The 13,676-nt window shown below is 37.0% G+C and overlaps 1 protein-coding gene across 4 annotated transcripts in view; it reads left to right on the forward strand.

Moving 5' to 3' along the window:
* Positions 1-13,676, forward strand: part of NEK11 (NIMA related kinase 11) — a 369,518-nt gene that overhangs the window by 93,054 nt on the left and 262,788 nt on the right. For 3 of the 4 annotated variants that reach the window (XM_010600488.2, XM_023540043.1, XM_023540045.1), the window contains exons 4-5: positions 7,929-7,993; positions 8,969-9,095. The exons of the other annotated variant lie outside the window; for it this stretch is intronic. In XM_010600488.2, the coding sequence (XP_010598790.1) occupies positions 7,929-7,993; positions 8,969-9,095 (192 nt within the window). The remainder of the gene's footprint in view (positions 1-7,928; positions 7,994-8,968; positions 9,096-13,676) is intronic. 4 annotated transcript variants of the gene reach the window in all.

The following is a 13,676-nucleotide window of genomic DNA, read 5'->3' on the forward strand; positions in this document are numbered from 1 at the left end:
CCTTAGTTTAGGTTCCTCCAAAATTAGAGCCCTGAAACAAGGACTGGTCTATTTGGGAGGTGATTTCAGGAAGCAGAATACGGTGAGTAGAGAGAGTGAGATGGGGAAGTGAGAAGTAACATAAGGCACATCATTGAGCTGGTTGGTTGCTACTGCGGATGGAAGGATGCAGAGACGGCATTCTTCTATGCAAGTTTTAGGTTTAAGTTTCTGCATTCTTTCTGGGCCTTTCTAAAAATTCTTGCCAACGCATCACCAAAAAACCAAACCTTTGCTGTCAAGTCGATTCCGACTCATAACGACCCTACAGGACAGAGTAGAACTGCCCCATAAAGTTTCCAAGGAGTGCCTGGCGGATTCAAACTGCCGACCTCTTGGTTAACAGCCGTAGCACTTAGCCACTACGCCACCAGGGTTTCCTGCCAATGTATAAAATTATGGCTATTGTTTTTTATCACTCTTAGGAACTTCCTCTTGAAAATTTTCTTATATTTCTGGGGAATTTTGGGTGGGAGGAGAAAGCAGGTGATCCCCATCTTGATCCAGTCTTCAAAGTAGGTTTTATATGGAGAAATACTCTATTTTCTTCCTGATCATAAATATATAATCTACTTTTCACTTCTGCTAACTTTCAGTATTTAATTTTGTATAGTTACAAGATATGTTTCCTTCAGAAAATAAGCTTATTTATCTTAATTATGTTTTAAAAACAATTTAAATCTAAAAGAGTGATTTATTAGCATATGGCATGAACACTTAAAAATAAAGATGTTAAAAGCCAGGTATATTTACAGTTCACTAAATGTAGCATTAAAACTTACTCCTGCCAATCTCAGTGGCTTAAAAGAACAGTAATTTCTTGCTCATATTGCAGGTTGGCAGCTGTGGGGCAGCTGCAGTTGCGCTTTATGTGTCTTTTTATTCCAGAACCCAAACAGAAGGAGCAATTCCTGTCGGGGACATGGTTTTCTCGTGGTAGAGGGAAAAGTAAGAGAATTAGCAGGAACCCTCAGTGGCTTTTAAAGCTTCTGCCTAGACAAGGCAAACGCCACATGCCATTGGCCAAAGCAAGTCACACGACCAGGCCCCGTGTCAGGGGGGTGGGGATGCCTGTTCCTCCCAAAGGAAGCGCTCACTGCAGGGCACAGCAGGTGTGATTATTTGGGAACAAGAAGGCAGTCTACCACAGTGTTTCATTCAGCTTTAAACTGTGGCCTATAAAAACAGGACTATGTCCAAAGCATTATTCCAGTTTTTTCCTTGTATTCTCCATATTAAAATGTATTTTGAAAATTATGTAGATTGCTTTCATGTGAGATGAGATTGCATTGGAAACAGTCTATGTGAAGAGGTTAGATTTGGCTCCTCCATTGCAAAATAGCTTGCAAATTATTTCAGTGCAGCATCAGAGGAAGTAAATACTGCCTGGAAAAACTGCAAAGAATGAGGGTACGCAAGAAACAAGGATTTTACTCACTCCGTTGGAGCTTTCCTGTGCTTAATTTGGTTTATTTATATGTATGTAATATTCTATATAGCATATGGCATAAACGCTTATAAATAACGATGTTAAAAGCTGAGAATATTCACAGTTCATGAAAAGCTACGCTAAGAATGTAGCACTAAAATCAATTCCTGTTGAAGAGGCGGAGTTCAGTTAGCCTAGATTTCTTAAGATGAAGGACAGAGCAGCCTCTCCATAGAGAGTCTGCGGGCTGCTGATCTTTCTGGTTTTGGTACTTTCACAGTGGAGGAAAGAAAAGGCCTGGGGCACTGTCTTAGTTATCTAGTGCTGCTGTAACAAATACCACAAGTGGGTGGCTTTAACAAACAGTAATTTATTTTCTCACAGTTCATGAGGTTAGAAGTCTGAATCAGGGCAGTCAAGCACTTAACCACTGCACCACCAGGGCTCCTGTGCCCAGGGTAGTGTTTTTAAAGTCAACATACATTTGAGCATCTACTGTGAGCAAGGAGCTATGTAGGAGAGGAAAAGATGAATCTGACAGGCCAGAGTTTTTGCTGAGGCTGCTGGAGGCATTGGCAGGTCCAGATTGCGCGGTTCCTGATAAGGCCATGTCGGGAATTTTAAACTTTATTCTGGAAGCAGTGTCAAGCCATTGAAGTTTTTTAAGTTCTGAGCCTGAGTCTCAAGAATTCTGCTCCCAGACTGGAGTCTTCTAGTTAGGTCCAGTGATCAGACACACCACAGAAATTGAGGTCTGTTATAATTATGAATCATTAACAATATCCTTTGTGAAATCAGGGAACTATATAGTCCATTTTAGAAAGATGTGTATAAAAAATAGTTTGAGAAGTTCAGGCACATATAAATCTAAGGGTTCCATCAAGTTAAACTAACCAAGCTTAAAAGTCTAAGGTATTGCAGGTAATAATACGGGCAAGTAAGATGTGGACCTTCTAGAGTTTATAATTTGCAAGAATGATTAGCCAATTTTAGAATATGCTATTAAAACAAGAACTAGAAACTCAGAGAAGTAGGAGAGCATGTCTAACTTCTCAATGGTAGTAGGGATGATGCTTAGGAATTAGGAGAAGATGATAGAGAAAGATCCTAGTCTGAGCGTAGGCCTCTAGGAAACAGAGCCTAGTGCAATGATTAAAAAGCTGACTCCTTCCTTGGGAGGTGTAGACCCTGGTGGTGAGAGTGAGGTAAGGATGTGAGGCAATGTAAGGTTGTGTGTTATTATGCTGGCCACCATTTCACAAGGAGCATGGGAGAAATAATAGGGGGTTGCTTGCAGGGGTATATGCACGTTGTATGGGCTTTTCTAAATGGATTGCAAGGGAAAATCCTCAAAGAGAGGAAGGAGGGAGAATTTATCTGCCCAGCATCTTTTTACCTCATCTCTCATTGGTTCACACCAAGGCAGTTAACTCCCTTACACTTTCAGGTTGTATGATGTAGCTCCTGGTGTTTCATCCTAGTGTTCTGTTGCTGTCAAGTCGATCCTAGAGGGCTCGGCATACCCAGGAAGTCCTTGACTGGCCCCAAGTACAGGAGATGGGCAGTATTTTGGGAAGGAAGGAGGCAATCAAGGAATCTGAGGAGGTGTACATGAGGTTTGTATCTAATACAATCCTGAAGGACAGATAAGATTCTGAAACACAGGGATGATATTTTAGTATGAGCAGTGACATAGAGGAAAAATGTGTGATGTATTTAAGATCAAGCAAGTAACACAATTTGGCTACAAAGAGGTGTGACAATTTCTTGGACTAGATTTTCTTGGCATGTAATGTTTTTGAAATTTTTTTCCTATTAGAAGTTACACTGAATGCATAACTGAATGTCTATTCCTTCGTTAGATTTTTTGTCTGAAGAAATTCACCAACTGGAAAAAAATCCTCTTTGAGGTATTTCTTACAGATGTGTGTGAATAGGTGGAAAAGGAGGCTGGAAGTAGAGGAATCCAAATGCCAAGCTGTCCTTCATTCAGCCAGCAGTAGGAGTCGAAAGACAATCTTGAATGGGGAATAGAGTGTGGGAAAGTGAGAGGCAAGATGACATGGTTTAAACCACTCCCAACAGTTCCCGTCTTACTCTGTTTCTCTTGAGGTAATCTGCGTGACTCAGCTGCTCTGTTGTTCACTGTTCAACATTCGTCTTTGCTAGATATTCTCACAACTCTTCCTTTTTGATATATTGGTGATAAGAATAACAATGGCAATGTGAGGGGTAACAATAACAAACACAACAATGGCTCATTCCCTCTCTTCATTCATGTCCCTGCTCTAGTCTCATTTTATCAAAGTCCTTCCCTGACCATCTGATCTAAACTAGCATCTCCTCAACCCTGGTTAGCCTCTAATCTCTTGCTTTCCATCATTGTGTTTTGTAGCATTAATCACTAAAAAAAAAACTAGCCGGTGTCATATTATGTATCTGCTAATTTAGTTGTTTTCTGTATATTTCTTTTAATTTAGTTGTTTTCTGTATATTTCTCTTATCAGAAGGATTTGTCCATCTGATCACTCACTCCTAGTGTCTGGCCCTGGTCTAAGCACTTTATAGGATTATAATTGAATTTTTTTGAGGCCAGAGAATGTGTGTACTGTATGACACTGATTCTTTGGCATCTGTTCAGGCTTGCTTTATATATTAGTTCATTGTCAATTTTTGAAAACTTCAGGTATGCATGAAAGAACATGCATTTCTTAATTGTTGGATATAAAATTCAATTTCTGGGCATTAGCTCAAGCTAATTGTATTTTTCAAATCTATAATTGTGCTGCTCGAATCTTTACTAACTTTTTTGCCTACTGAGTCTATTAATTACTGAGCAAAGTATGTTAAATTTCCCACTATAATTGTGGTTGATCAATTTCTCCTTAAATTTCTATTAATATCAATTTTTTAATTATATGCCTAAGGCTGAGTATACAAGTATGGAATTTTAAAATGGTCTCAATAAAAGATTGATGTATTCATTATGTAGTGATACTTTTTAACTCTAACTTATATTGCTTTTGCTGGCTTTGTTTTGCCTAGTGTATCTTTTTCCATCCTCCCACTTTTGGCCTTTATGTGTTCTTATGTTTTAAGTGTGCTGTTTATAACATTAAAAAAAAAAAAAAATCTGTCAGCTTTTATGTCTTAACTAAGATGTGTTTAGTCCGTTGTGATTAGCAATGTGTTGCATATATTTCTACCATCTTGTTTTGTTCTTTTTATTTACTCTGCTTTTTAAAAAACACTTTTTCTCTTTTCTCAAATTTCTTTGGATTGGACGGGTTTTAGTTATCCTTCTTTTTCTTCTACTAGCTTGAAAATTGTACATATTCTATTGTTTTAATACTTACTCTTAAATTATTAAATGTATACTTGAATTAATGAAGTTTGAAGATAATATCTACCCTTGAACATCACAAAGAATTTAACTCCAGTTACTTCCTTCCTTCCTTTTTATATTATTGTTGTTCTGGATTTTAGTTCTACTTTCTTCTCATACTCAACAGATTAGAAGTTATGATTATTGGATTATACAGCATTTGCTTAGATTTCCTCATATTTACCAGTCTCTCTTCTGACCCGTCTTCTTGCACCCCAGGCTTTTCTTCTGTGGCCATTTTCATCCTCCCTGAAATAAATCCTTTAGAAGTCCCTTCAGTGAAGTTCCTTCAGTGAAGTTACGTGAATGATAAATACTCACAGGTTTTTGGTTGTTTGAAAATGTCTTTGTTTTGTCCCTGTTCTTGTATAGTAGTTTAGCTGGGTATTAAATTCCATGTTGGCAGATATTTTGTCTAACACTTTGAAAAATATTATCCCACTGTTTTATGGATTCTGTTATTGACATTAAGAATTCTGCTTTCTGTCTAATTGTCATTCTTATTACGGTAGTCTCTTTTCTTCTAGTCCTTAATATACTTTCATTCTTCTTGGTGTACTTCAGTAGTAGGGAGTTATTTCTAGTTATGGCTTTATTTATTTATTTATTCTGCTTGGGGTTTGTTTTACTTGGACGTGAAAATTCATGTCTTCCTAAATTCTAAAAATTTCTAGTTATTTTCTTTCTTTTTTTTTGAATTTTATCTCTCCTGTATTCTCTTCTCTCCTTTCAAAGTGCTGATTAGATATATGTTGTACTTTCTCCTTGTATTTCCCAATCCATGAGCTCCATCTAGGATTCCATTTATAAATATGTTAGGACTTTTTAACCATGTTTCGGATATCTCTTATACTCTTTTTGATACTTTTGTACTTTAGTCTGAATATTAATCATTCTGATAGAGCAAGTCTGAAACTAACCAATATTTCAGTTTCTAAATCCTCCCTCTGCTTTGTTTAACTTACTTCCAAAAGTACCTACTGAATTCTTAATTTTAGTAATTTTTTTTTCTTTCTAGAATTTCCATCTGAGCCTTTAAAAACTCTATTTAGTACCAGGTTCTCTGATGACATTCTCCATTTTGTCATTTGTTTTCTTTAACATAGCAATCACTGTTATTTTTAAGCCTTACCCAGTAATTCCAATAGGAGATCAGCTGTGAATTTGTTTTCTCTTAATTTTTGGTCATTTGGTCTTGTCTCCTGGCATGTGGTATAGGTTAAATTGTATCCCCAAATATATTGAAATCTTAACAACCGGTATGGTGAATGTGACTGTATTTGGAAATAGTGTCTTTGCAGATGTAATTAGTTAACATGAAGTCATACTGAAGTAGGGTGGGCCCTAATTCAGTATGACTTGTCTTTATAAAAAGAGGAGGAGAAACATAGAAAGATACGCAGGGAAGATGGCCATGTGAAGATAGAGGCAGAGATGAGAGTTATGCTACCACAAGCCAAGGAACATCTAAGGCTACCAAAAGCCAGAAGAGACAAAGAAGGATATTCCCCTAGAGTCTTCACAGAAAACATGGCCCTGTCATCACCTTGAATTTGGACTTCTAACCTCCAAGACTGTGAAGAATAAGTTTTTGTTGTTTTAAGTCACCCAATTTGTGGTTCTTTGTTACATGGCAGCCCAAAGAAACTAATACAGCATGCCTGGTAGTTTTTCATTGAATTCTGGGTATTATATATGAAAAATTATAGAGACTTTGGATAATATTATCTTCCTGTGAAGATAATTAAAAAAAATTTTTTTTCTGGCCAGTAATTATAGTAGGGGCAGATCCAATCAGAGACTGAGGTAGTTTACGATGAAGTTTCAGGCTTGGTCTATTTCCAGTTTGCCTTTATTTCAAAGAAGTAATCCTTCGGAATTTTCAGCTGAGGGCTTTAGTTATTTTAGTTACCTCCTCTTGGTGAGCCCTGAATTCTAAGTTTAGTTTCTCCAGTGAATCTACTGAAAGCTCAGCTTAGTATTTTAGCCTCTTGATAGCTATTTTCTTGCCCCTGAATAGCCTAGGATTCATCAAGTGCCTCGGGTAAAAACCGTACGGAATATCAGACTCATTCCTCTTTGGTTCTCTTTTCTCTGGAAAATTTTACCCTCAAATCCTGGCTAGTCAATTAGCCCTGAACTACATTTTTGTCTCCCAGTCGCAGTGGAACCTGCCACAAACTCTAGGCCACAGCATTCGGCTTATTCTAAAAGTCCTGAGAGGAAAACACAATAGGAAATGTTTGGCTCATCTCAGTACATTTCCTTTCTCTCCAGGATCCTGGCTCCTTAAGACCTGACTGTCTTAATTACCTTAGCTGATCTCTGATATATTCAAAGAGCTATTTTATAAAAAAAAAATTATTCAGATTTTACATTGTGTAAATTTTAGAGTATTCTCTATACAACCGTGGAAGAAGGGAGATTTGGTGTGATATTTGTATACTTTATTCAACATTTTAAGGCATTTTTTAGGCAAGGGTTTTCAGATTACCTAGTTCTCCATAATTTCAGAAGTAAGTCTTAGCTCACATAATTTAAGTGCCTGACTTATATATAGTAAAACTCAATAAATGTTATCTGTTATTAAATATCATCATCAGCATTATTGTTTCCATAAATATACAAAACCTCAACATTTGGGTAAGAACATATTATAGCCTTTGATGAGAACTGGTGGAGCAGTTGTGTGTATGGTTACTGAATGTGGTGCTATGTAGATCATGCTACGAAAACACGATAAAATTTGGCCTGTTGAAGTAGTTAAAAGCACATTGCCCTTTTTCCAACTACATGTTCCTCTCCCTTTAAAGCCGTTATTCAACTCCTATTTCCCCAGAGAAACTAGAAAATATTGTGTCTTTGTAATTTTAAACATTCAAAAGATATACCTATGGGAATACATATTTTTGTGTGTATCACTTTACATAAAAAAAAAACCCAGTGCCGTCGAGTCGATTCCGACTCATAGTGACCCTGTAGGACAGAGTATACAACCATATATATTATTTACTTTTGGATTTAAAAGTTTTATATTTTGCATAAAACTGCATATCCATTTTTTGCCTTTTGTAGGAGGATACTCCATCGAGACTTGAAATCAAAGAATATATTTCTGAAAAATAACCTACTTAAAATTGGTAAGATTTTTTTTTCTATTATCCCAAACACATGGAAGAATCTATTCTAAATGCTATCAGTATATCAAGTTGAAGTATATGGTATCTAGAAGTACTAATCACTGGTTGATTTAAACTTCTCAAATTTTTGCTCTTACCAGGCTGTGTCCAATTAAAAAATGTTATTTTGCTCCAGATTATCTGGTATAAATTGAGGGATAAAACGTTTGCTGAATATTTGGTAGATTCTACGTAAATTTATTCATTCAACAAATATATTTTGAGTTCCTACTCTATGCCAAGCACATTGCAAGTAGGCCGTTTACTGGTTTGAATCATTACTACAAGTTTCTTGCTTATTTTATCACAAGCAATAGGCAGTTACCATAGATAATTAAAATGTTGATGTAATAGCTTTATTAACCTTTAGTTCTTCTTCACAACTGTAGCCCCACTCATAACAGTTAGCTATTGAATCGATTAATCTTAATGTAGGGTGCTCGTAGGGAGGAAAGACAAAAACGCATGAATTATATTAGGCAAAAATAGAGAAGCTGATGGGTTCAAATTTTTATAGTTGTATTCTTGAAAAGTTTCAGGTCTTTTATTTTTAAAAATTTCTTTATTGTAATTAAGAACAAACTATTCCCTTTCAAAATACAGTACCTGCCTTCAAAGCCATTCCTTCCAGAATCATTCTGTTTGCTGTTATTCAAACTGGAAATAGCTTTTTGTTTGAAGTTTTCTAGATCTGTATAAAAAATCTTAGCTTACATAATTCATTTGCCTGGCTCATGGCCTTCCTCATTCTATAAGGCTTATGTTTTAAAGCATTCACCAGCATTGCATAATTTAAAATACATAATTTTTCTCTTGTTTTCCTTTAACATGGTATGAATCATTGCATATTAAAATGATCAAATTAGACAGTTGTTCATTTCCAGTGCTGATTTCTGTTATTTGAAAGTTCTCATACAAACTAATTATTATTTTGAGGGGATTTCGGAGTTTCTCGACTCCTGATGGGACCCTGTGACCTGGCAACAACTTTAACTGGAACTCCCCATTACATGAGTCCGGAGGCTCTGAAGCACCAAGGCTACGATACAAAGTCAGACATCTGGTGAGTGGGTTGCAGGCTGGTCCATACTCTTCATCTGCTGCCCTGCAGGAATGCTGCGTGTTTTCAGGCTCATGTACTACATCAGCTCACTTTGTCCTTTTGACGTGTGAGTCATTATGGGACCAGAGCAAAAGAAGCTCTTTTGGATTTGAAACATGATCTAGTCCATTAAGTTGATTTTTCGAAATTCTCTTTATTCATAGATTACTTGGTTGGTGTGGATTTTTCTTCCTGAACCATAGGGAAAATTCTTAATGTACCATAAGCCTTAAATTTTGATACATTTCTGCTTGCCTGTTAAGTAAAGCGTTTGTAACCCTAAATACTGTATTTTATTTTAAAGCTAACTTCCACCTCTGTGGGAAACATACAGCTTTTCTTTCTTTCTTTTTATTCTTGCTACTTTTAAGAATTTTTGCTAACACTATTGACTTTAAGGATAAGCTTAAATTTAAAAAATTGTGGGTTTTCACTGATAGATACATCTGAGATTTCAGTTGTTATGAGCTTATACACAAAAAGGATTTCTCCTTCCTTCTCATGGAACCAGTTTAAATCTCAATGCAGAAGCCGTGTGGAAAATTGCGCTCCCTGTGTTCTGTTGAAAGCAACAAGATCCTATTTGGGAAAAATTTATTTCCCTTTGAAGGGAAATCTTATATAATTTTCAGCTTGTTAAGGGTCAAAAGGACCGTTTAGCTGAGAACCATGTTAATTAAATAATTATTGTATGCAAATCAGCGTAAGTAGTTCTGCTTTCAAAGACAAGCAACGTGGAAGGTGTGCCCACTTCATTCTTTTGAAGGGGATAAGGTAGAAGGTTACCTTTTTCTCTGACTGGGGAAGGGGAAATTAGAATTTTCTTAAGGGTCTTTACTCCTGTTTTTATTCTGGTTTCTCCCAAGTGAGAGAGAAATCTGTCAAGATTGGGTGTGGCTAGGACAGGTCCTCATCTGCCCTGTCCCTTCAGTTCACTCTTGTGATTATTCATTTCTAGATTCTTGACTGGGTTTTTTGTTTTTTAAATGATTGTGCTTTAGGTGAAAGTTTATAGCACATATTAGCTTCTCATTCAAAAATTTATACACAAATTGTTTTGTGACATTGGTTGCAATCCTGCAATGTGTCAGCACTCTTCCCCTTTCCACCCTGTGTTCCCTGTGTCCATTTGTCCAGTTTTCCTGTCCCTTCTTGCCTTCTCATCATTGCTTTTGGGCAGGTGTTGCTCATTTGGTCTTGTATACTTGGTTGAACTAAGAAGCATGGTCCTCACGTGTGTTAGTGTTTATTTTATAGGCCTGTCTAATCTTTGGCTGAAAGATGAACTTTGGGAGTGGCTTCAGTTCTAAGTTAGCAGGGTGTCTGGGGGCCGTAGTCTTGGGGGCTCCTCCATTCACTGAGTTTTTTAACCCTGGAGATCTTTTCTAATTTGCCTATCATCTTCCCTCTATCACATCCTTCCCCTGTACCCCCTAAAAAATGAACAAAAAACTGAAAGCAAACAAAATCACAAAGGTATGATCAGAGAAATGAGTTCTTTCATTTTTATTTTATTGCGCATCTACTGTTTACCCTGGACTGTGCAATCACCCTTAGGGTATAAGAAGAAAAATGATAATATTTCTCCCCCTCAGAAGAAACCTTTTTGCTCTTTCTGGAGTCCCTTTCTCCAGTTTGAGAAAAGTAGTTGGATTTCCAATTGAATTTTAGTTATATACCTACATCTGTCTTCACACTTAATATATTTATTATTATGGGCATTTAAAAAATATTCAAATATACAGTTTCTTCATATTTTAAGATTACATGCTATCTCAGGGGTATTACATCATATCATTTGAATAAGAGTAAATTAAATTATGAGGCCTATCGTTTATGTTTTTGGAATTACATTTACAATCAGCTCTCCATATCCGTGAGTTCTGCATCCATGGATTCAACCAACCGCGGATTGAAAATATTCGGAAAAAAAAAAAAGAAAGTTCCAAAAAGCAAAACTTGAATTTCCTGTGCATGGAGCACTTCCCTGAATCCACGCAGATGAAGTGATGGGTAGGCATCCCCTGCTGTAGCCTCCTGCCATCTCACAGATCCTCAGTCTCTCTCCGACACTCGTTTTCAGCATTCGCTTCATATCTTGTCATTATTCTTTAAACAATACAGTATAACAACTATCTGCATAGTATTTACATTGAATTAGGTATTACAAGTAATCTAGAAATGATTTAAAGTATATAGGAGGATGTGCATAGGTTATATGCAAATACGATGCCATTTTATGTAAGGGATTTGAGCATCCTGAATTTTTGTACCTGCAGGGGTCCTGGAACAAATCCCTCACAGATACCAAGGGACAACTATAGCAAGAAACTGGCTCCTTTTGACAGGTGTCTACATCTGCTTGCCACATAAGATGGATGTCTCGTAGAAAACTGAAGCAACAGGACCCACAGGGAAAAGTACAGTCTTCCCCTTAGTTGTAACTATGTTATTTCTCTTTTTTATAATTGTTCCTACTAGCACTGCATGAAGATTTATAGGAACATCAGACAGCGTTGGTATGTTTTAGGGTTACAAAAATGATATCCGACTCAGGCAAAACTTAAAATAGCCAAAATCTCCCGAATATAAAAATACAGGAGAATTTTAATATATTTCTCTGAGCCCTCCTTGCAGAGATTATTAACTATTCAACAAATACGAACTGATGCTTTATCGTCATCCTGACCCCAAATAACCACTTTATTATGAATTTAATACATTTCTCGATTGTATCAGAATCCAAATGGGCTTATGTGGTAATGAAATTTGTATTACCAAACCTACAGTGGAAAGAATAATGAACTATTAATGATAGCGGCAGATACATAAGTGTGATGAGTAATCTTTGGGAGACACTCTTAGACAATTTAGATTGAATGGGGTTAAGAACCCTGCTCTGAATCTCAGTGTGTAGTGTCTTTTTATTGTGAAATATTTTCTCAGGCTTGGAAAGACTTATGAATAATTGACAGGTGTTTTGCTTTAAGCACTAATGGCTGTACATAGTGTATTTATAAAGGCTTGAAGAAATTGGTCCTAATACTAATTATATTTTCATCTGTTAGCATTTGCCCATATATAAACTTATCCTCCTGCAATCCGTTAAACCTTTCTGGATTAATTTCTTTATAGCAATCAAGTGCAGGAAGTCCCTCTCTTAAAAATGGGTTAAGTTCCAGAAGTTTTTAAACGGCTATTTGGAAAGTTAGGTTCACCAAGGACAATACCTTAAACGTAGCTGAGCTGATATGTATAAGCAATTGCTAAACACTTTTTCCTCAGAGGAAAAAATTCAATGTATGAATTGGGTTCCTAGACCAGCTGTTAAAATTGATTCAACTTACATACAATTAAAATGTATTTATTTTGGTAGGAGAAACAAATAAAAAACAATCCTATTGGAATAATGATAGCGTGATTAAACAGAAAGGAACCAGAATATTTCACTGTCAGTCTTGTTTATCTCGATGAGAGAGGTCAACCAGATGGCTCTTTGATCTTGTGGGCCTATATTTTTAGATGATTTAAGTGGAGGGAATGGTGGTGGGAGTGTGGTGGTGGAAATAGTGGGGGGTGTCAGGGTGGACTGTGTTTAGCTCTCAGGGATTTGCTCAGACATCTAGTATCGAGGTTGGGTGGGCAGAGAACACTGGAGGAGTGTGGTTCACACCTAAAGCTGGAGTCAGGCTTTAGTCATCTTGGGCAGAAGTGTCAGAGAGGCTTAGCTCTGGGTAAAGAAACAGAGAACCAGCATCTGCCTGGCTGCCAGGATCAAGCAGGTGTCCTCAGAAGAGAACATTTCCAGGGTGGACAGGGACATGGTGTGGGAAGCAGAACAGACTATTTGCAGGTGAAGGATTTAGGAAGGGGGGAAATACAGGCCAACTTTCTCACAGCACCACATAGGAACTGTGTCTCCCCAAAGCTTTGTTGTTTAGAATTAGAGATTTTTACTTTGTTGTTGCAGATAAACAGTGGATTGGCAGATTTATATGCCCTTGCTCTGTTGATCTGAGGGAAAGTGGGAGAGGAGTGTTAGTTCAAACTTTTCTTCCTCTCCTTTTACCAAAGGGAAACTTGTTTGTGTTAACAGGCTTTTATTTTAAAAAATGCAAATCTTGGCAAGTGTTAAATCTCCAGTCACCATACTTCATTGTCAGTTACTTCTGAAATTTGTTTTTCATTGAAATCCCTCATGGAGACCAGTAATTCCATAGCAGATAAAGTTGGGATTGACTCTCCCCAGTTTCAGGGCTAGGCATTTTACAGCAACAGGCATCTCAGGCAAGGAAAGGGTATAGACATGGGGGCCTGGGGAGGGCCTGTGTCTCTGAGGAAAGAGGCTTATGGATGGGGGCAGAAGGTAAACTACTCCCATGATCCTTAGGGTCATGTGACAGATTATATTTTCTAAAGATGGCTGTTATAGTCCTTTCCACATATTCTTTTTACAATGTTATGTTGACACTATTCCTATTGAGAGGTATGGTCTATGTTCCCCCACCTTGAATTTGTGTAGACCTGTGATTATGCAAAAAT

Source organism: Loxodonta africana, chromosome 27 (genome assembly GCF_030014295.1).
Source record: "Loxodonta africana isolate mLoxAfr1 chromosome 27, mLoxAfr1.hap2, whole genome shotgun sequence".
Classification (NCBI taxonomy): Eukaryota; Metazoa; Chordata; class Mammalia; order Proboscidea; family Elephantidae; genus Loxodonta; species Loxodonta africana.